The following is a 24,842-nucleotide window of genomic DNA, read 5'->3' on the forward strand; positions in this document are numbered from 1 at the left end:
ATGTATAGGTATCTTTAAATATAATTGCTATCCCACCACCTCTCCCAGAACTACGGTCTCTTGCCAGTATAACATAGCCCGGTGGAAGAGCACTGGCACATCCGCACAGGAACTGGCGTGAAGCCAGGTTTCTGTGAGAAATTGTGCATCCGGGAGAGCGGTGCTTCGGAGATCAAATATATGTTCCTTGTTTTTTGGGAGGGACCTACAGTTAATACTCCAGAAATTAAAAGAGGTGCTTACTGACCCCAATGAAGCTTTTGTTATAGAGGGTACAGATTGTGTTTTGTCTCTGTAATGCTTAAATGTAAAGTCACAGCCTGTGCAATTGGCCAAAGGTCTAACTGACAAGTCAGACGGCATGCAAACGCATTCCTTACCCCGTAGGTGATACAGTTCCCCAGCAGAGTATTTGCGGCGTAGACTGCAGTCCCACTCGTCAGGGACATTATTTCTGGCCGCTGGGCGCTCTAGGGCTCGGACAGGCGCAGACGGGCTTGCCTCTGGCGCGCCTCTGGCGCGCCACCGGCGCGCTGCGCGCGCGCGCTGCGCGCTTGCATCCGGTTGAATAAGTAGCAGCCGGTGGAGCAGGGGGCATGGCCCAATGCGGAAGAGACCCACCTACCACACTCGCGGATTAGGAGCGAGTGATTGGGGGCGTCTTAGCAACACAACACAGGTAAAAGCCAATGTCTCCCATGTAGGTCCCCACAACCCTACACAACAAGCGCTCTATTCAGCAAGTTAAAAAATAAGGAACAAGGTTCCTGTGGTAAAAAGTTTTTATGTACGAGTATGTGGGCAAAATGGTTGGCTCGGCGGCAGCGGAGAAAAGATCACAGAGGACCGCTGCGCGCTTGCATCCGGTTGAATAAGTAGCAGCCGGTGGAGCAGGGGGCGTGGCCCAATGCGGAAGAGACCCACCTACCACACTCGCGGATTAGGAGCGAGTGATTGGGGGCGTCTTAGCAACACAACACAGGTAAAAGCCAATATCTCCCATGTAGGTCCCCACAACCCTACACAACAAGCGCTCTATTCAGCAAGTTAAAAAATAAGGAACAAGGTTCCTGTGGTAAAAAGTTTTTATGTACGAGTATGTGGGCAAAATGGTTGGCTCGGCGGCAGCGGAGAAAAGATCACAGAGGACCGCTGCGCGCTTGCATCCGCCTGAATAAGTAACAGCCGGTGGAGCAGGGGGCGTGGCCCAATGCGGAAGAGACCCACCTACCACACTCGCGGATTAGGAGCGAGTGATTGGGGGCGTCTTAGCAACACAACACAGGTAAAAGCCAATGTCTCCCATGTAGGTCCCCACAACCCTACACAACAAGCGCTCTATTCAGCAAGTTAAAAAATAAGGAACAAGGTTCCTGTGGTAAAAAGTTTTTATGTGCGAGTATGTGGGCAAAATGGTTGGCTCGGCGGAAGCGGAGCAAAGATAACGGTGATTTCGGACTCTTGGATTTGTGTTTTGGACACTTTAAACCATCAAGAGGAACTTCAGGAAGAAGTTCCAAAAGTTTGGAGCAACGTTTAGAAAAGGCTCCATAAGGTGACCGACTTGACGTCGAGAGTCAAGTCGGCTACCTTCCACCGCGACCCAGCTCGGATTTCAGGTTCGTCCCGCAGAAAGCTCCGGAGCACCACACTTCCAGGATTTGACCAAGGCCTTGTGGAGAAGCAATCCGACGGCGTTACATCAAAATCGGCCAGCTATAGTATACCGCTCGAAATAAAGAGAAAAATCCTCCAGAAAAGTTTCAAAGTCCGGAAATAAAAATGTTCAATGATGCCTCCATTTTAGTGTATTCGACCAGGGCTCCAATGGGGTTGACCTCAGACTTTGACTTTATCCCAGTCAAGCACAACCAGATGTCCCAAAGTTGCGCTATGTATTTGTAAGCGCCAGAAAGTGCGTATTCTTTACTAATTCATATCTCCGGTTTCCTACATTTGTTTTTATCCTTTTGGTGTCTATTTCTTCATAAAAATATATTCTATTTTTATAAATTGGAGTTGGATTTTTATTGTGTGTTGTATCTTACTTACTTAATATATTGGTGTTTTTAAATGCTTTACACAGCTATGTCCTAAGTTACGCCTGCCTGCTCGTTAACAGCTGACAAGGGTTGAGCAAGGGAATAATTTATTGTGACCATAACTGGTCCTTTTATTGTGTTTGTGACCTTATTACTAGTGGTAAGTCACTACTTATCACTACTAATAATCCACTTTCCAACAATGAAAAGTCCAGAAAACATTTCTAGGATCCACTTTTGCCATCTTGAGGGGGAAAGGGTACACTCTTAGGCCAGCCATGTGCTCAGAACCTTTTGAGCACCACTACGTGAGTTAGGTCCTAATTTCCCAAAAAACACTAGCAGGGGTTAGGGAAAATCAGTTGGAACTGGGCAGCTGGGCTCTTCTTTGTTGCAGGGTTCTTGCAGCTTTTGTCTTCTTGGGACTTGCAGGAGGCTAGCCAACCAGCCCTTGGAGTCCAATATTCTTTCCTTGGTTCAAGCAAGAGCAGGCCCATCCCTTGGGGGAGTTTTCCCCCGAATAAAACAGCAAGCTCAGTCCTTCTTCTGAGTTCTATTCTTTTGGTTCAGCAGGTGCAGTCACTCTTCTGTTGTCCACAGACTCAGCAGTGTCCTGAGGAGGGTAGCAAAGGGTGCCACTTTTATGGTTGACACTAGAGTGTGTGTAGGGAAGACACCTTGACCAATAGGAATAAAACTCCATGGGAAACTCTAACCACTCCTTCATAATTTCCTGGGGGAATTGCACTACCAGTGCATTTCTCTGGCCTAATCCAAGATGTGAGGATCTTCCTTTCCTGGGTCGGATCAATGGGCACATCCCCTGGGTGTGTCTAGGGAAATGAGGAACTCCCCCTGCGAAACCAGTTCAGGGACAGCATTCCCCCCACTGTCATTGGCGCCACTCTGGCTACTTAGGCAATGGTAGGGGCAGGCGTAGATGTGAGTTACACCTGCCTGTGACAGTGGCTGCTCCTTTGAAGTTGGTACCGTTGATGCCACATCCCCCAGGCCATCGTGCAGAGGGAGGTCACACATACTCCCAGCCAAGGCCCTTTTGTTCTTTTTCTAGAGAGCAATTCACACCTCCCAGCATGCTTTCAGGCGACAGAGGTTGATTATCTTTTAAAGGGCCAGCACATCACTATCGCACTTCAGCATCACACTAAAACCCCGAGAACAGATTTCCATGACAGCATCACACAGTTCCACCACATAACAGACATCACTTCCACCCTCTAGCATCAAAATATCACCCCCACAACATCACCTTCAAAGTTCTCATTACTAACTCCCATCATTTCAGTATCACATACCACCACCATACTAAAAATCCCAGGATTATTCCACCCTCCCCGCAGGACCACATTACCACCCTAGTCATCATCAGACACACACTATACAACACTAGCATGTCCCCACATAACTGCAGTGCAACGCGCCACCACCGCTCTATCAGCCCCCTTGACCTCATTGCCTGCCTCAGATTACTGTACTACTTTCCTCCCTTCACAGTACTACCATCACCACAGGACATTCTACAACAGTTCAGCAATACACTCTCACAAGCATGGCTGCACTCCTACCTCTGGATTTTCTCTCCGACAGCACAACAATGACAACAACAACAAGCATTGGCATAGCCAATAGGTCTCGCCTTTGGGACCTTATAAGTGTTTAGCCATGCAACAGTTAATGTTACTGCACCAAGGATATTGTGCTGGATAACTAAACACTTAAACGGTCCCAAAGGCGAGACCTATTGGCTATGCCAATGCTTGTTAGCATTTGAGTGTGATTATAGAGGTATGGGCGAAACCGTTTAGGGCCGTTCCGTCCAGAATTTGATGGCCTGTGGTGTTGAAAGCACTGCTAGATAACAAGGGTATAAGAAGTCGGGAATGGGCACAAGTGAAGGGTATGACATGAAATTCCAAATGTCAAAATCATAAAATGTGTGATTTAAGATATGGATGTCGTTTAAGAACAAATGTGTTATTTTCTTGAAAGTTAAAAACAACCAATAACTGCATTGTAAATAGAGACACGAGTTTTCGATTTTTACTATAAATGCTTCCCTCTCTTTATTTTAAAAATCACAAAGAAGTAGAGGTTAAGGGTCTGATTTGCAAAGGGACTTACGTGTAGTAAAGGTACAAGTGTGGTGTCTCTGCACTCTGGGCAGCCTCTCTGTCCAGCGCACTGCAGTGAGTGCAGTGCGGAGATTCTGCCATGAGTGAAGAGACACGCAACTTTATTGCATATTAGTCCCTTTGTGATTTGAGCCCTAAGCCTTCATTTAAGGGTCTCACCATATGTTCAATCATGTCTGCTAGATCAAACATTATGCATATAATCAGAAGCCCTAGTATTAAAACATGCCATCTTGTAATGTGCCATACATTGTCATTACCTTTTCTGTTTGCGAAAGGCACCAGTTATCGAAAGTAGTAAAATAAACTTTTACTAAACTCACCTTGGTGAAACTGCAACGATTGCTGCTGCTTATTGAGGAGCATAAGGGCTGGTACCCAGCTAATGCCCCGTGCGCTCATTGAGAAAAGTGTGGGGTGACCAGCAATATCAAAGGAGAGGCAGAACGATCTAAGAGTACGAGCATAGACAAGAACAGAGGAGAGGATAGGATAGTGGAATGAAGGGTCCCGAACACAGGAGAGGGTTGAGTAGTCGGTTACAGGACAGGCAGTCAGTGCGAAGGGAAACGCAGGGGAAACTGTTGGATGAAAGAGGCAAAGATTTGATGAAGGGAGGACGAAATGGTTACAGGGGAGGGGCACAGGGTGGATTAGCTACTTTCATAAGAGGAAACGTTTGTTAGGAGGCTGTTGTGTTAAATCGTAATAATGTAACTGCGCAGGGTTGAGGCGAGTGAGGACTTGAGCCCTGTGGACCAATTATAGTGTTAATCTTGGAGCAGATGTAGCAGGGTGAAGTCATGAGCAGGTAAGGATGAACAATAGAATACTGATAATTGAAGATGATGGAGAGAGTAAAGAGCTGAAGGTTTGCACAGAGCGCTTGTGGATGGTGAGGTAATAAGTTCCTGGAAATAGATAGATTTGACACCTCCTAGATCATTATGCAGTGTATGAAGGGCTTGCTTATTAACCAAGAAGTTAGCAGTGAATATGTGCTTTCGACATTTATGTACTGCTGCCCTCATTTACTGTTATGCGCTCTTATTTCAAGTGTAATTCATGGCTGAGGCCTATCTTTGGTACAAGGTGGATAATGAAGCAGTTGTATGAGCTGTAGTGCAAGACTGAAGTGAGGTCTTTATGAAGATCACGTGGAAAGTAGTGAGAGCAGTGGGGTCCTGTTTTCTACAGCAGATGGGTACATGAGAGAGCGATCTACAAGGAGGCGAACTGATTTGCATGTGAAATGTTTAATGTCAGATGGAGCGATGATGGGTTTAGATTTGGATAAAGTGTTTGAAATTAGCATAAAATTGAGTGGCTTACCTTGCTTGTGGGTGGGATTAAGGAAGGTGTCATTTGAGGAGTGATCAGACAGAAGTGGAGACACTGCCGAAAGCATCAGTAAAATATTTTGGCAAGTTATGGTCACACTAGTGAAAGCAGAATCGTTTGGTGAAGGCAATAAATAGGTGTGTAGTATAATTTCCGCCAGCTGTAACTGAAAGCCATTACTATATAGTTACAGAGACGAAGGCATTTCCAGATGTTTGGAATGAAAGAGGCTTATGGTGCGAGTCCTAATGAGAAAACATCTTGTCATCCATAATAAAACACTGACCAAGGAGAGTAAGATCACATAGGTATGCTTTACTAAGGTAATACCTAAAACAAAACAAATGTTAGATTGGTTTTGAAATAACAATAAAATCATGAGTCTGAGTCTTAGGACCTGGAAGGCCAGTGCAATCAGGAGTGAAATACGGACAGTATTGGAGCATGCTAGTATAAACTATGTTCAGGATCCTTTGAGACACCTTTAAAAATACATTTTAATACAAGTAAAAGGGATAGCTCCTTTCCGCTCCTAAAGCGTCTTTTTTTTAACGCAGAACAAAATGCTGTATGGTGCTCTGTAAAACACGTTAGCGCCACCTGGTGTATTTCATGCAATACGGCCCCAGAAATGTTCTGCCAAATGCAATGGATCTCCGTCACATAAACAAAGGCAATAAAAATCAAACATCAAAGCGGTGAAAGTGAAAGTAATCGAGCAGAGCATCAAAGGGCTGGGTGAGAAGGGAGGGGAGAATGCAAGGGTCAAAGCGGCTAAAGTGAAAGAAAGCTATAGAGAAGGGAGGGGGGAGTGGGAGCAGCTGTGCACGTGCATGTGATCGTGCACTCAAGGTTTAGGCCAGCCAAAAGACTGTGGGTAGCACTTTGAAAATCCCACATACAAAATGTCTCTTCGAGCCTTTGGCTCAGCAAGACCTAAAAATGAATCTAACATCCTATAGCAACTATCAATTCTCCTTCATACACAATTATATTAAGCACAACTCCATGCACTATAAACAAAAGATATTCACTATAAATGATCCACATACTGCACTTGTAGGTGTTTGTACGTATGATTAATACTATTTTAATTTTGTCCACCATCATCTGTAGTTATCTCTGAAATATTGTAATGTGGGTGAATGCCGTTTTTAGTAATGCCGTAGGACATTTACTGCCTTATACAGAAGATATGTTTTGGCCATTCTAAAGCTCCTTATGCAATGTTGTGGACTTTATGAGTGGCACTATGTGAAGCCGGAAAACTCCATGTATGTCCTAGAAAGATTAGCTATTGCACCATTACCAGTAGCACACACCATCAGCTAACTGATATTATAATTGATTAATCTATAATTATGTTATATTATATTCTATTATTATAGGCTATTTAGCATTGTTAGCATTAGTTAAAGTTTGGCAAAAGAGAGGCTGATGTCCCATCCACCATATTAACAGTGCATTATTGTCAGCACTTTCTGACAAATGCACTCGGTCTGCCAAACTCTAATTATGGACTTTAGTATTTTGATTGCCTAATTCAGCCAAAATTCTCTGGTTCTCTAGTTACTGAGGCAGCAACTAATGCTACACACACTAGTCCACAGTACATCACACCTCGTCACATACAGTTTATAATTTTTTACTCTTTTTGTTACATTGATTCTTCAGGCAGCACATTTTACAGTGTAGGCAGTATAGGTTCACAACAAGCTGTTGGATTTGGGAAAGGAATTTTCAGTCTAAATGTCTGTCCATAGTCTAGAAATTACTGTATATCTCTGTGCATTGGCTACCAGGTAATATGTGGCATGGGAATTAACGGGTACTAGGCATCCATATACACATGGCTATTCTTGAATACAGACATGACAGCTTTTTTGATTTTAGAATAATAAATGATCTAGCCCTATATCCACTCTGTTGTCCATGATGTTTCTGAGACCAGATAGTGGAATCCATAGGTAATGCCCATGCTTCTATTTCCTTCTTTCAGGATTGAAAATCATTCTCTTGGTTGGTGATGATGGGCTTTTGCATGCAGAATCTTCTTTGTGGTGAAATCCCAATATCCTGGAAAATGGAAAGGCTCTATAATGGAAATTGTAGATTTAGTGGTTTATATATAAAGACATTATGCAGCATAATTTATCAGGTAGAGAGTAACTTCTCCACTTGACTATGTCTGTGCAGACTAGCCAGAGGGCGAACTTGACTATTCTGCCTCCTACCCCTGGTAATCTTAGGGGAGATACTAGTTCTGCTTTTGGGTTTACTAAACTACTGAAGTTTGGTCAATCCAGCTTGTGATTGGATTGAATTTGGAATGCCTTGTCAGTAGACTTAAGCCTGCAATCTGCAATTTGAAGACTCAGACTTGTGGAGTTCTTGGATATCACTTTGTGACTTAATCAGCAGAGTTTGTTCTTATGGAACTGTGGCCCCAATCTTGCAGGTATATATATATATTAAGTCATTCATAAATCTGTATGATGTGGTTTTGTGAGCATGGTTCTGATTTCTGGAAGGAGATTTTTGTATGTTTAGGTCTACAACTTTTCATGGAAAGTAAGGGTTTGCTCCCTTTTAATTTTTCATTTGTCCTCATATTTCAAAAAACGTTTATGGATAATTGTCCTTTTTGAGGATCCCAAACTAGACAAACAGTTTCTCCCAAAAATGTTTTTTGAGTTAATACCTCAATCTCAGGGGTTGATATAATCATAGCACTTGCATGCTAGGACAGTCTTCAAACCCACCACTAAAATAGGACCAGAAAGTGGGCGCTGGGCTTATAATAACTCTTTGACTCATCAGATAAAACCTTCTAAGCTTATGTTGTATTCTTCAACAGAATGAGAAACATGTATGCAGTATTATCCAATATTCACATATAGTTCTGACTTTCAAGATCAGATAGAAAATTAAAGTATAGTTTTGACAGCAGAGCAATACGTTGGAGGAGGGTGGTGTCAAAGATTAGAAGAGATTCTCCCACCACAATTCTTTGTTTTATAATCACCAAATCATTTTACTATCATTATTCCAATAGTCACAAATGCCAGAGTGATGCAGAAACTAGTAATAACATCACATTTCTTGACAGTTTGCTAGGGGTTCATGCATAGTGTAGCAGGGTTAGCAATCTTTCTTAATAACTCATTGGACTCAGAACTACAGGCATGGCAAAATGGTAGTAATACCTGGCTAATGTGCCGACGACTGACTTATATCCAAGTCAGATAGCACCATATTCATATTTTTGCTATGGATACAGAGTGCTAAAAATAAAGCACAACAAGTTGGGAAGTCCAAAGCCCCACTTCTGTTTAATGCAAGAAGCATCGCTAATAATCAAAAGACAATCTTCTTTTCCACTCAGCAGAGCTCTTGCTAGAAAAGGATCTGTTTGAGCCAAAATAGAATAGAATTTAGTGCAGTTTATATCAACTATTATATCTCAATGCAAGTCTATGGAACCTAATCATGTTATAGAAACGCATTACTTTTAGCAAAAACGGATCTAATGAGCAGGTGGCAGGATTTTCTCCCCAAAGAATTGCAAAGTGTGCTTGAGGAGGATATAGCATTCATGAATATATTACAGAGCTCATTATTATCCCTATTTCCGGCTTCCATTTGTGAGAACTGCAAACGAGGTTAAACTTTGTAAAAATGTGCAAATGTACAATCTTGAATAACATGGTTTCTAGAAATACTAGGGCCAGGAAATTTAGCAAGCATATTCGAATACCATAACCAATGAGGAACAGCATCCATATTTGTTTATAAACGATATCACTGCACTCCTTTTCATGCAGATATAAATCTACAATAGTGTAATATACATAGGAATACATGATCATGCTTTGATAAGAGTAGCTACATTTTGACAATTATGAATTGGAGGCTTGATTACAGCTCCTCTGAACTCTGAACCAAGGTTAAATATCCAGGAATTTATTTATAACGAATAACATTGATTCAATAGTGCAGGTTAACCTAGACAGTGCTACAAAGAATATCAATATCAATATGCTTTATTTGGCATGGAAGTAGCCATAAAGATACATAAATAAATAAAAAAATACACACAAAAATATAAAAAAACACTTTGGGGTATATGTAAATTGAAATGGCAAAGCATGTCATTAAGCCAAGAAGGCTAACAACACGCTTTGTCACTTTAGAAACGCAAGGCTGCACCATATTTGCTAGAATATGGTGCAGCCCTGCGTTTCCCTGTGTGCTGGTGCTAACCTTAGCTGCCTATCGCTAATGCAGGCACCTTTGCACCACAGTGTAAGGGTGTCTGCATTCAGGGGAAGATTGTTTATGTTCAGGAAGATCCCCTCATGCACAGAAACTATTTTTAAATGCAGTTTGTAACTTCTATGTCTGCTGCTAGCAGCAGACATAGAAGTTGCAAACGTCATTTTTTTAAATGATTGTTTATGTGCAGGAAGGGGGACCTGCTGGCACATAAACAATCATAGGCAATTTGCTGTTTCTATGTGTGCTGCACAAGGCAGTGCACATAAAAACAGCAAAACCGAGGAGAAATAAAGCATTTCTCCTTGTTTCTCCTGTTTAAGACCAGGTTTTACCTGGTCTTAATTTTGGCACTGCCTCCTTTTTATGCTGCCCTTGTAAATTGGAGGCAGTGTCAAAATCAATGGATGTTGCAGTGGAACGCCCGCCACAACACCCATTGCCCACTCCTTTCACGCTAAGTATAGTTTTAAAGTGTGCCTTATTTTAACGTGGCTTAACGCTGCCTTGTAAAAAAGGTGAGGCCCCTATCGCCATCACAACGTCATTAAAAGTGACGTTATGATGGCGATAAGGGCTTGTAAATATGCCCCTTTGTTTTTTCTGCATGTTTTTATAAATGCTTTTATATATTTATGTATCTTTTATGGCTATGTCTCTGTTAAATAAAGCATATTGATATTGATACAAAGAACATCATTAAGCTACATGACCAATCTGCCACTGGCTATTATTTATCAGATGTTGGCATTGCAATGATGTCTGTACAAGCCAAGTAAAATTTTCTGTTCAATGCCTTCCATTGTACATGAAGATAAACAAGATTTCAAAGATCCAGGACCTCATAAACAGTGGTGTAGCTATGCCTTCGGCCGCCCGTGGCTGCCCCTGCTTTTGCCGACCGCGGTGCCTGAATTTAAGAAGGGGGGGGTGCTGCCGATTCCTGCAGCGGCCACCTCGCGACTTCCACAGGTTAGGGGGGATAATTTCACTTGGGCTTCAAAGTACTTTTTACCCTATCCTGGAATAAGATTAAGAGATGTGAAAAGAGCAGGTTTTTACTACAAATTAAACAACTCTTCTTTAACTTTGCTGCATGGGTGGGGGAGATTTGCACTCTTCAGGAAAGCATAATCATAAATTCCCCTTCAGCCACTGATCATTGTCATAAAAAGTAACCTCTTCGCACTCAACCCCGGGAGAAACAACCACTGCCAGAGATCGATGCCAAACACCACCCACAGCCAGTTCTCCTGCCGACACTGTCGACTATCCTTCACCATCAACAGCTCTCCCATGACGACAGAACCCATGACGGACGCCTGCACCACCGAAGCCCTGATGTGCATCCTCCTCAATGTACCCTCCCTCCACAGACACGCCACGGGGATCTGGGACCTGCTCGACACCCTCTCGCCAGACGTTGCCTTCTTCATGGAAACATGGACCAACGCCACCACCGCCCTGACATCGCCACTGCCATCCGACGGATACAAGATCCAAAGAAAGGACCTATCCCACGGCCCAGGAGGAGGACTCGCCATCATACACAAGAGCTCCCTTCGACACTCCACCTCCAGCACGAGCGACCCCCTCTCCAACACAGAGCACCTCTAATTCCAGATGCAAAACAGCCCCAGAACCAACTCCGCAGGATCGCCAGGTGTGCTGACAGGCTCGCACCCCTCAGTCACTCCGTCAAACAACACCCCCTGAAGGCCGCCTGGTGCACCACCGACCTCCAAGAAGCCAGGTGCGCCTGCAGGAGCTTTGAGAAACTCTGGCGGAACAGAAAAAACACCGAAGACCAGAACAACTACAGAAACGCCATGAATGAATACCACCAGCGCATTAGAGCCACCAAGCGGACCTTTATCAAGAACAAGATCCTCACCAATGCATGCAAAGCTAAAGAACTCTTCAACATCATACAGCAGTTCACCAAACCCCCGAGCGAAGCCACAGACATCACACCTTCTCAGGACCTCTGCAACAAACTCAGCTCCTACTTCCACCTGAAAATCAAGGCCCCCTACAACAACTTCAAAGAACAGACTCCGGACACTGCGCCTCTCCCCACCACAGACAACCAGCCGACCATCACCGCCTGGAAACCTGCCACCACTGAAGACACCACCACTATCATGACGAACACCCACTCAGGAGCCCCCACGGACCCCTGCCCACCGCACATCTACCACAAAGCTGCTGCCGGCATCTTCCCTGAAGACTGGTAGCAGGCAGAGGTCAAGCCCTTCCTCAAAAAACCCTCGACCGACCCAACGGACCTGAAAAACTACCGGCCCATCTCTCTCCTTCCCTTTGCAGCCAAAGTCACTGAGAGATTTCATCAACACCCAACTGACCACCTTCATTGAAGAGAACGCCATCCTCAACCCCTCCCAGTCTGGATTTTGCAGGAATCACAGTACCGAGACCGCCCTCCTTGCCACCACCGATGACATCCGCATGCTACTCGACCAGGGCCACACTACGGCCCTCATCCTACTAGACCTCTCCGCAGCCTTCGACACCGTCTCCCATCAGACTCTTGCAGCCAGACTCCACGATGCCGGTATACGAGGAACAGTCCTCAACTGGATTCACTCCTTTCTCTCCGGCAGAACCCAAAGGATCAGACTCCCTCCCATCCTCTCAGAACCTACTGAGATCAAGGATCCTCACTCAGCACCACGCTCTTCAACATTTACATGGCCCCCCTCGCTGCCATCGTCAGACAGCATGGGCTCAGCACAGTATCTTACGCTGACGACACCCAGCTCATCCTCTCCCTCACAAATAACCCCTAAGACACCAGACTCAGCTTCCAAGAAGGAATGAAAGATGTCGCAGCCTGGATGAGCAATAGCTGCCTAAAAATGAACTGGCAGAAGACAGAGGTCCTTGTCCTCAGACCCTCCCCCACTGCGTGGGACAGCTCCTGGTAGCCCCCTGCCCTCGGAAACCCACCCACCCCGACAGACCACGCCCTGAACCTCATTCTACACTCCTCCCTCATCTTGACCCGTCAGATCAACGCCGTCGCCTCCACCTGTTGCAACTCCCTCCGCATCCTCTGCAAGACCTTCAAGTGGATCCCCCCTGAATGCAGAAAGACCATCACTCACACACTCATAACCAGCAGATTGAACTACGGCAACGCCCTCTATGCTGGAATAAAAAAAAACCTGAACACAAGCTCCAAACCATCCAGAACACCGCAGCCAGATTCGTCCTCGGAACCCCTCGACACGAGCACATGACCCAGCACCTACGAGACCTCCACTGGCTCCCCATCGAGAAGAGAGTGTCCTTCAAGCTATTCACCCAAGCCTACAAATTCCTCCACTATATAGGATCCAAATACATCAATGAAAGAGTTTCCTTCCACGTACCCACAAGGAACCTCAGCTCAGCCGAGCTTTCCGACCCCACACATCCGCAGAACCAGAGCAGGTGGAAGAGCCTTCTCCTACATCGCAGCAAAGACCTGGGACAAGCGCCCAGTCAGCATCAGATGCTCCCCCACTCTGCACACCTTCAGGAAGTGGCTTCAAGACCTGGCTCTTCGACTGATCCGGAGCTGCACCCCCGCCCGAGCGCCTTGAGACCCTTGATCCAGCACAAATGATTTTACATATTCTCCTTATGTCACAGATCCTTAATCACAACATCTCATTCATACACTCATACATAGGTGGGGCCCATAACACCAACACTCATTACCTTCACACAACCACACCCAAATCTGTACACAGGAGAAAGGCTGCTGGACATGTGGGTACCTTATTACCTATCAGGATTAATTTGCTTTTACATTATATACACATTCTATGTACAGCTTCAGAATCCTGACTTTAACATCAAGGCACTCCACTGTTTGGTCGATGGACCAACTAGTTGGACTGGTAGATGGTGAATTAGAACCAGCTAAAACACAATTAAAGCCTAGGAAACATTTGATATTTTCTGCAATTAATTTAAGAACCACAAACTCATTTCCTATTATTTCAGCTTTGTTTATCTTAGCGGAAATTAACTCTGAAATTGTCATTTATTTTCTAAAGCTCGTTAATTGATCATTAAATTTATTAAAGAAAAAATGTCAGCATTCAGAAAATTACTTTAGCCATAGATTTTCAGAAAAGTACATTGAATCATTACCAATAGAGAAATGATGAAAAGTTCAGGTCAAACAGGGAGTTATCTACATTCTCAAATGAAGACTCCTCGAACAGGCAGTCCAATTCTCACCAAAGGATCAAACCGGCATGCGAAATACAGGATACAGTGTAGTAAAGTTCAGAATTTCAGCAAAGTCCGAACATCAATCCGGAGCATGGACCAATTCCACACTCCAGACTGATAGCATAGAATTTAGGAAAACGCAAAGGAATAACCCAAATATATATGCAGCCACAATCAACACCCCGACGAACGAACGCTGCTGCAACCAACCCTTCCAACTCCAACTTTAGGGGCAGACCAAATATTCTGATTGGACAGTTCGGGGTTATCTGTAGTTCATTAAATTTACCCAGTGCAAACTGGTTCTTCCTACTGACTTTTCACAAAGTTTTCAAATCGATATTTTCTGTTCCGTTCCCATGCGGGGAAACAGTAGCTGTATCTTTTTCCCAAGGTAAAAAGGGTCCCACTGATAGGTCCTCTCTTTGTCTCTTCCTTGACTTTCATTTGGTCATCCTTTGGCTGGCAGACAAGTTCCCGACTTTTGGCCTTAGCAGGGAACACGATGTCAGGAGTTCAAGCTACCTCGTGATTTCAAGAGCCATCTGGGCATCCGCAGAAGTCATCAGGTGCACATGGTAGCATCTGCTTCAGAGAACGCCATCTTGGGTACTGCGGCCTAGTAGGCCCGAATGCCAACTTAAGCAGAAATAGACATAACAGCAATTAAAATATAGAAATGAAAGTTCTGATGTTCAAACCCACACTAATCCCAATATATATTAGTATTTTCCTAGCTGTAGCAACATTTAAAACAATAAAACTTACCACTCAATAACTTTAAAGCACAACGATCACAAAGCAACATAAATCATGCAATTTTATTATTTTACCCCAACCTAAGGTTAGTTTGCGTATCATGGTTAATTAATTAATTGTTCTGCCACACAATTAGCAATTTAGTCCCACGTGTATTTATGTTTATCAAGATGTAAAGGTTGATTAATAACACTTCCACTGCAAACATGTTATTTTATTTAATTTGAGAAAGATTACTTAATTAATTTCATGCAAATTAGAGGAGGTATACAAAATGTTTGTTTTACCTGCTCCATCACCCTCACGGGTGAGTAGCGAGCTTTATAAACCCCTGATTGATTGATTGAATCTTGCGTCTCCCGAAGACGATGCATACATCGGAAGTGGGATCATTGTTGAATGATCTGGGAACTTTGGCTTATGCTGGAAAAGCATTTCACTGGCATCATTTCACTTTATACATCCTTTAGTCTGTTTGGTGTCATTTTAAGAGTTACCATGCCTATTGGGGTTCTATACTCATTTTGGTGGTTTCATCACAGGTCTTTAGGTATCTTTTCTATAGTTTTTATGGGTGGGAGATATTGGAGTTGTGGATCAGGAGTTTTAGCATTTGTGGGATAGAATAAGCACTGTGCTTTCTAGTTCCTTTCTATAACTCCTAATAGGTTAGTTATTATGTTATGTTCAGATGTATCGCTTCCATGCATTTAGGAAGATAATAATGTATTGGTAGCTGCTGAGTGGTGCTTCTTTCGCTGCATACTCTGCGTTGTGCTTGCTGTGCACTGCGTTGCATGAAAGGGAGAAAGTAGAAATGTGCGATATCTACTAGGATATGGAGCACTTCTGCTCTCTCATTGTGCTGGTGCATTATGTGCTTCCCAGTGCCAATGCATGCCCTTGTGCACCTTGGAGCAAGGCTGTCAGTGTTACGGACAGGATTGTTTTGTGTTGAAAGGTATACCTTTCTGCACAAAAAACTCCTTAGATGCATATGTCTCTTTTCATGTGTGCTTCAAAATACAGCACACATGGAAAGATGAATTAAAGAGGAGAAATAAAGATATTTCTCCTCGTTATATCTCCCTCTGGTAGGTGGACCATTTTGGCTCAATCTCATGTTTACTGACTTTAGTAAATCTTGGATTGTGTCAAATTCCATGTGCGGATGAATGGGAATGCCGATGCTCCACTCTTGGAAGGCCTACTGCTAGGAAATGTAACATAATGCAGCGCAAGTGGCCGCATTGCTTTCCATTCCTTTACAAAGTCATTCAAGGAGGTGAAAATTGGTCCTCACGTGGGTTAGTAAATAGTACTTGTGTGACACAAAGACAACACAAGTTCTTAGTAAGTCTGGCCCTGTGTGTTTTAAGGATATCACTTTAAAATAGACAATTGAGGGCTTTCCAGTAGTGGCTGCGTTGGGGACAGGTGTAGGGGCGAGCAGGGGAGGGGGCATTGGGGTTGCGGGGTGGGAGAGGGGCAAAATAATACAATTTAAATAATTTAAAACAAATGTACCTGCAGCCAGCAGTGTCATGCTCGTCTGCTCCTCTTCTCCAGGTGGTACAGGCTCCCAGAATGCCCTGCGGCCAATCCTGAACCTTCTCTCACGCATGAGAGCAGCTTCAGGATTGGCCTGAGCGCCCTGTATATGCGCTCCTGGACAGACTGTGAGTCTGTGCCTGGTCTCTCCATCCAGCTGCGTGGCTGAGTTGGAGAGAGCTTTCACTGCGCATGATGGTTTGGCTTGCCTTAGGAGGTCGGCCAAACTGTCATGGACAGTGAAGGGAGTGCACACACCACTCCCCTCAGTGCCTATCACTCCCAGGTCCTGCCACCAAGACCCAGCAGGAAAATGGAAAGATAAAACAAATGTTTAATATTGTTTAATTTTCCTTTTCTGACGTTTTTGGGGGGGCGACGCTCCTCTGGCATAGTGGAGGAGCCGCCACTGAGGCTTTCACTTGTTTTCTTAAGTGAAAATTATGGAGCTAGGGAAGTAATAGTGAAAGTCTTCATAGACTCTTCTCTCTTTCAGGTTCCTACATCTTTTAATTATGTTTCTCTTTTTTTCAGGGACAATTGCTAAGGAACCATCACCGAAACATCTCTGTGCCATAAAAATCCTCGCCGTTGTCCTCGTTTGCTTAATGGTGCTAATTCTCGCAATTGCTCTTGGGGGTGAGTGATCTTCATTAACTTAGCTGAATTCCAAACTAGTACATACAGCATAGGAAGGCAACATAGTGTCAATGGGAGGGGGTAACATTCAACTTCCACATATGCAGCTCTGCTTTCACTTAGCAAAATTCAAGATTGGTTTACCTCTCCTTCAATGATAACCAGACAATATCAAACCTCGTGTTGCTTTAGAGCAAATTAACACTTTATTATTTTAACCTTATAGTTCGTGCCCTGGGCTATACTGGTTGTTAAAGGCCCTGAACCTGAGTTATAGTCCTGAGTAGCAGTCAAGTGCCTATAACGAGGGAGAGGCCCTTTAGCAACCACTACACCTGAAGCAGAAGGACTGCAATGGTATTCGAACATTCCACCAACTGGGATCAGAATGCTCTAAAGTAAGAAGCATTGGCATAGCCAATAGGTCTTGCCTTTGGGACCTTATAAGTGTTTAGCCATGCAACAGTTGCATAACTAAATACTTATAAGGTCCCAAAAGCGAGACCTATTGGCTATGCCAAGTGGCCGCGAAAGTGATCGCGATCATGATCAAACATCAAAGCGGCCGCGAAAGTGAGAGTAATCGCGGTAAAGCGCGGCGCGCGGGCCCACGCACATGCACTGTAGCTCTAGGCTGGCCTGGTAGCACTTTTTTTCGGAAGAAAACGAAAAACAACATTGAAATGTTGTAAGAGAAGGTAAGTAAGTACATTTTTTATGTTTGATTAATTCAAATCTTACATCAAACACTCATATATTGTGACTGTGATGCAATTTCCTTGGATCAACTTTCGATAAACAATAGGTTTACAGCGGCCATTATTAACCCTTAGCCAATTCATTGTCTTCAATCGCGCTCCCAAATTCCAATGTTCTAATTTTCCTAATGAAGCCAAATCGAAATGATGGCTGCTTCAGAGCGTTGGAATGTGGGAGATTGGGAGGTAGCAAAGACAAAGCCCTTGATCGTGGGTCTCCAGATGTTTGCAGAATAAGGTGACGTCCACTCCAAGACGAAGAGGCAAAGAGAAAGAGTTCCAGAGGGCGGGGCCTTGAATCGCACAGTCCCATCCTCATAAAGTGTACTTAAACAACACATATTCAGACGTTTTTGGGAGCCCTGTGCTTCTGATTGGGTGGTGTGATGGGACTAGTTAAGATAGGTGTTTAGGGAGCTACATAAACACCAATACAATATCTGGGAAAGAAATTTCCAAAACGAATCTAGCTTCTGGTGTTTGTGTGCAATTGTGTAGGGCTGGGACACATTTGCAGAACTAATATTCAGTTCTTAGGTTTTCTTAAAAATGTTGTTAAAATATAGCTAGTAAAATTGAAAAAAGGTACGCGTTTGCCCTGGTTATCTGTGCTTCTCCTTAAAGTTTTAATTTAAATTCACACTTTAATCCTTCTTGTAACCAGGAGCGACCCTTGCAGGTAATGGCAGTGGGTGGTTGTTATGGTGTGGGGGGGGGGGGGGGGGGGGAGTTGAGAGACGACAACGAGAGAAAATTAAGTTAAAAAAAAAAGAAAACCACTACAAAGAAAACCATTTACCGTCGCATCGCCGATAACTAAACTAAAAAACAAATTCTGTGTCATTGTAACACCTTTATTTTAAATTGCTGCGGAGTACCAGAGTGTAACAAGTGTTATGCAAAGTGTTATATAATTTTGGAGCAAATAAACACACATTAGACTATGTTCTCAGTGCAGGAGTGTTAGATTTAGGCTTAATTCTTTCGCAGGGAATATTAGTTGTGACAATTTCTGCATTCCTGTTTTGCACACCTTTTACATTTTTAATATGTGCAGAAGAGTCATTTTACTCCTGAGGATTAGTGTTTTCAGCACTAAACGCTTCTCTATGACTTCGGGTTGGAAGTATCCTATTCCTTCTCTGGGAGAATCTTATCTCTTTGGTGTTCTCTGACCCTTGACGCTCCTCTTGGGCTCCCTCTGGCGCAATGAACTATTATTGATAAAGTTTGGTATTTGTGGCCAGAGTTCGGCATCGGTTAAGAGGGAAACGAACCTTCTTGAGTAGGGAAAGCATATGTTGATCTGGGGGCGCAAGATAAACCGATATAGCTCCGATGAAAGACTTTGGCAATAAGTTCTGTGTGGCAGGACCCAGGTGTGCACTTCTGGTGTGAACCTTCCACACTGGGCCTCTCTGAGCTCCTGTTTAACAAAGTGATACCTTTGTATGCCTTGAGGGCTGTGTGCCACAATTACTGCGCATCTGCAGGGGCCTAGCTTGGTCATTAGGATTGGGGTGGAGTGAGCTGGCATATAATGTTAAAATACATTATACAACAAGCAGGGTGCATGAGAGGGGCTAAAGGGGCAGCAGGAAGGGAGGCGAATGAGGATTGGTAGGGGTATTAAGTGAGAGAAAACTCTATATATATAGAGTGTGTGTGTTTTTGTCACTGTGTGCATGTAAAAATCCCAGGTAAAATCTGACAGACATCTCACCATACCCGACTAACTAAAAGCACCTGCACCCAACTGTTCATCAGAAAATACATTTATTAGGGGGGTGTAACACCCCAGACACCCCCCTGAAGCTATCCCCTACACATCTTTGTACTCACATATTTTGTTTGTTCTTACATTTAAAATGTTGTAATAAAATGCATTTGTCTTGCAGTGGCGGCTGGTGGATTATGAAACTGGTGTGGCCACTAGAAGCCCCAAAGAACTATCCACCACTCAACCTTGGGTCTTTCCAACCCCAGGCCAGGCTTTCCTCTCTCTCCCTATCTCACACACACACACACACCCCAAGCATGCAAGCAGACGTACTCACACATTTGCAACATACAGACATACTCATGCACCTTGCGGTACACAGTCAAACACACACCCAGGCTTTGAAACACAAACACTTTCCTGGGGCAGTATGTCTGCAGCAGCTAGAGGCACATCCACAAGCTTCCATCCAATCAGAAGTTGGAATAGAGTTGAAGGTACTGAGGTAAACCTTTTTTCCCTAATCCAGCTTCTGATATGGCAAGAGGGCGTATGATTGACAAGCCCTGAAGCTCCACTATCTGACATGCTGCACTGCGTGATGCTAGTGCACCGTGTCAGATATGTCTTGCATATGCAGGAGGCTGTGCCGTAACAGTCCTCACCTGACACATGCGCAATACAGCTAGTGGAGCCCTCTTCTGCTGGCAAGGTAATATTACAGATTTTACATGAAAACAAACGATCTGTAAAATTGTTTGTTTTCATGTAAAAACTGCAGCATGCCAATCAGTAGTGGCACTGGGTCGATACCCTAGGGGCAGCCGCTACTGCTGTCTTGTTTAGAGATTCCACCTATGCAACTAGAACTATTTTCCTTTGTTGGTCTTCCTGTTCCAAGAAACATATCCTTGCTTGTAAAAAATGTATAATGATACAATCCTTCATGCATATACAAAGTCTTTAATGCAGAACTATGATTGGGAACGTCCTTTAGGATGAAGCCGGAATCACGCAACAGAGCAAATGCGTCTTTAGCACGCAATCATTGAGCACGCAAGTCGTTACAACAACTTGCTTTAGGGGGGCGTAATTGTGGAGTGGTGTTGGAATTAAAGTCTAACACCTTCCCGACTGTTGCGCAGACTGCAATAGTAAATTAAACTATTCCAATATCCAGCGCCCCCTAAGGCAAGTTGTTAATGACTTGTGTGCAGAACAAATGCGTGCTAAAGACGCATTTGTTCAAATGACGGAGTTCCTAAGGCATGAGCGAAACACGCATATGGAATTCCATCATACATTCCCATGATTCATTCAGAAATCTTGCTATACTAAATTTGAAGTCACTAAGTGCAGACTCAGGTGGGTCAATCATTGGTGGGGTTCAGGTATCTTTTGGAACAAGTTCCCTTTAGAATATGTCTTACCAATTAACTACTTATTCGAATAAGTCCTTACTGCTTGGTTCTCATTGTGTTATAGTCAACACTCAAACCTTCAAACACACACTACATCGGCGCAACCAGACCCCGCTATATTCCCACCGTATGCTGACAAGCTTAAAAATAGTATGTGAACATGGATAGTATTACACTTTTCCAGTTAGATCAGCACGTTTTATCATTGTCAGCCCCTCTAATGTAGTCAAAACATGTTGTCCTGTGGCAACATGTACTACATTTGTTCCAGTTTTCAACAAAACCTGCTCGTATCCCATAAGGTATACTAAGATGTGGATTTATATTAAACAAACATTCATCCTAAGGGGTATCCTGGCATTGGAAACCCAGGACTCGAACGGTCTTTTTATTTTTTTTAATTCCTTTGATTGACATCTTGTGACATTACAAGAGATATCTCGTATAGTTCCAGCCGATAGCATATGTGTCAATCAGAAACATGTGAGGAGAAAAGGGCAAAGAGAGCAACAGAGAGAAGTTAAAAAGTACAGCGATGTGCAAGTACTCAAATCATTATGTGCTGGACTAGAGTTCTGGGTCACACAACCACCCAAAGTAGAAGGATCATTTTGACATTTTACAATCGACGCCAGTATAATGAGTAGCCGTTGATGCTGTCTTGTTCCCCAGCAGCACAACAAGAAGTTTTGCAGAGTGATGTCTAGATAGCAGGGTGATCCCCTCCATGTGGAGAGAAGTGACTATGTGTATTACCAGGTTATTTTGGCACAGTGAGAAGGGTTGTCAGTGTTTATGGAGCATTAGTATCCCTGGACCTCAAATAAGCAAGTAAGGGTTTGCAGATATCTTTAGGACGGGACCGTGGTGGCATTGATTTCCAGAAATGCGACTGTTGGTCACAACTTTAAGCAGCATCACACAACCAGTCCTCCACTCCCGGTGCTGAAACCATCATATTAAGTAATGCACTATAAAAGAAGGCCCAAGCTAAGTTAGTGAGATGTTGAAAACAACCACATTTTTAGGAGTGTCCGCACTATGAGCAGGCTCGATTCATGTCAGAGGTGAAGAGGCAAAACTCAACCACTGACTATCTTTAGATGCACCTTAGGAATGGCTGGCAGAAGTTTCCTTTTAGATCTCAATGCCCTGCTAGGACAGTACTTGAGAAAACAGTGGGTCAGTAAGGATTATTTAGGAGTATGGAGTAAGGTGTGTAGAAAGGGAAGGGAATGGATTGGAATGGCACAGTATGAATGCAGCATGCAATGACCCACTATCTCCTGGTACCACTCTAGAGGGTTTGTAACTTATGCTAAGTGAGCTTCGAGCAAGGAAGAGGGTAACAATTTCTTCTTTAAATTCTTCTTAAAGCATCCTCTTTCCATAAAAGTGATTTAGTCTATAATTAAGACCCAGTCTTTTCTCACCTTTATAAAACAAGCATGTGCAATGCAATCGGTCTCACCTTTGGGAACCTATATGTATTTAGCTATGCAGCACATTAACCTGGGTGCTGAACATCTACTGTTATTTAAAATCGAGGGAGAGTAAGCAGAAAACTGAGTGACACGCCAGGTATGGGAACAATGGAGAGAAATATTGCCTTTCAGCAGGAAATGGTATAGTCCAAATCTCTGTTTTTAATATAAAATCAGGGCGTACGGTGGTCATATCACTGAAAATACAAGATCTGAAAAAAATATTTTTGTCTACGGGTGCTCGTGGAAGACAATTTCTATGGACTGGCATCTAGAGCATGCTAAAGTGATTCTGGTATTTTACTGACTTCTGCTGCCGTTTTCTATTAAGACAAATAGAGGCAGTTCAACAGAAAAAAAAAGTCCTTGAGCGGAAGCAGACAAGTCCTAGGGCTGATCTCGAGAGCCCACATAGTACATACACATATAAGTATATAATAAGTATATACTAAAGTATATACAAGAGGTCTCGAATGCTCGACCTAAACACACAAAGGGGAAAGATGGTGATGAGAAAGACTTAAGTACCGTCACAAAGGGAGACAGCAGGAACCAGCAAGAGGAATAAATGAGCCAAGGGTGTCAGGTATTGGATTAAAGAGGCCTGGGGTGGTTTCAATTCTAGAGAGCCCTGGTATTCGGCCCGCGACATTTATTTAATAGGGCTTCCGAGCAGAGCTTTGGGCACCGGTACTCATTATTTGACATATTAAGCACTTTTCCTTCGACGATGCACACAGCACACGTCCCACTGTGGCGTAGTGCTTTCCTATTCACATTCCACTCACGGGCTCCCGCACCCCGCGTGTGGAAGTACTTCGGTCTTGTGCTGTGACCAACTTGCTCCTTTAATGGACTGTAATGGAAGTGAAGTTCCTTGTGCGCTGCAGGGCTCTGGAGTTTACTGCTCCGGTGTCCCGGTGGGAGAAACACCGAGCAGCTGAAGCACAAGGCAGGAAACTCGGAAATTACCCGAGAGCATAGCTGCCAAGGTTTTAGATTGCTATGTGTGACATTTTCATAATTTCTGTGTAATTATGAGTGCAATTAGAACCACTATGAGTGCCACTTTTCTCGCCAGCAAAATCAACCAATAAAAGATGAGGGAAACATAAATATCAGAAATCTGACCCTTTGAGCAACGAGAAACTCTAAGATCTTAAAACTGCTGCAAATTCATGAGGTGGCTGAGTCATAATTACAACAAAATTATCAAAATATCATACATAGCAATCTGAAACCTTGGCATATATGAAAGAGGGCGAGCATCACTTCACATGACATAGCATTGAAGACCATGCCCATACTTCTGTTCTTGACATTGAGTGTTGTTTACTTAAATATTTCATAAAAGCGATAGGAAGTATGTGTTTTATTCTATTGCTTCTCTTGTACACTGCTGATCATATAATAAACTTGTGAATTTTGCTTGGCATAATGTATTGACTAATAAGAATAAAAAGGCAGAAGCAATGCCAATTAAACAAAAAGAAAAGAAAAAGAGCATGATAAAACAAGGAGAATAAAACAAATCACTTTTACCAGGTGGTGTTTGTTGTCCAAGACGAGGCCATGTAAAAAATTAATGTTATGGGAAAAGGTTTTTCACTTGGAGTGGGGTGAACTAAGTTGGTAAAGCTGTCACTGCAGGGGCCACCTTATTCATAAGCGAATGCTGTAAGCAGGAAAGTAAGACTTGTGAAATAATTATTAATATTAGCCTCAGATGTCACCACTAGGGGAAAAAAAAAAGCGTACAGCTAGAAAGCAGGTCACATGGCTCTGCTAAGAATTAACACTAAAAAGAGCAAGGACTTGCGTTTATACTGCAGAACCACTTAACAGGGTGTGAGAGGCCCTAACACAGAGCCCAGCTGCCTCGGGCCTATAGAGTACATTAATTAGAGTCAGCTGCCTTGCGGACTCCGGCTGGCGCAGTTAGCTGTGTCATGACAGCATGGTGCTGGAAAAGCCTCAGGAGAGGCTGGGAGATATACACAGCGGTCACAGCAGGCTGTATTATTTCAAAATGTAAAACCAGTGAAGTGAGCAGTCCAGGGGTCTGGCGCACCACAGCTACACAATTCACTTACTTGAACGAGTCAATAAACTAAGAGAACTGCATGTACTCTGTAGCAAAGAGAAACCTTTTAAGTCATTTTTAAAACATACTTACTGCATATTTGCTATGCCGTGGGTTTTAGAACAAGCTACGCACGGTTCACCCTGCAGAAGAGCCTCTCTTCCTCCTGCAGAGTACATCTTCTTGCCCGTGCTGTGACCTGGGAAATGTCTGGGAGCCCCAAGAGATTGTCACATACAGGAGACTGGTCGGGCCAGCAGAGGTAGGTGTCATGTTTGTACTCAGCAAGGAATGTTCGAGTTCTTAAATCTCGGATTTTTTTAAATTAAATCCTGGATGTTTATTTTCCCGTGTAAAAAACACTTAAG

At 43.5% G+C, this 24,842-nt stretch overlaps 1 protein-coding gene across 1 annotated transcript in view; it reads left to right on the forward strand.

The window, feature by feature from the left end:
* The window catches only part of TMPRSS3 (transmembrane serine protease 3), a 283,583-nt gene that overhangs the window by 58,299 nt on the left and 200,442 nt on the right, over positions 1-24,842 (forward strand). Inside the window, exon 4 of the mRNA XM_085624035.1 lies at positions 16,904-17,008. Coding sequence (XP_085480161.1) covers positions 16,904-17,008 — 105 coding nt within the window. The remainder of the gene's footprint in view (positions 1-16,903; positions 17,009-24,842) is intronic.

This window comes from Triturus cristatus, chromosome 8, assembly GCF_964204655.1.
Source record: "Triturus cristatus chromosome 8, aTriCri1.1, whole genome shotgun sequence".
NCBI classification, from domain to species: domain Eukaryota; kingdom Metazoa; phylum Chordata; class Amphibia; order Caudata; family Salamandridae; genus Triturus; species Triturus cristatus.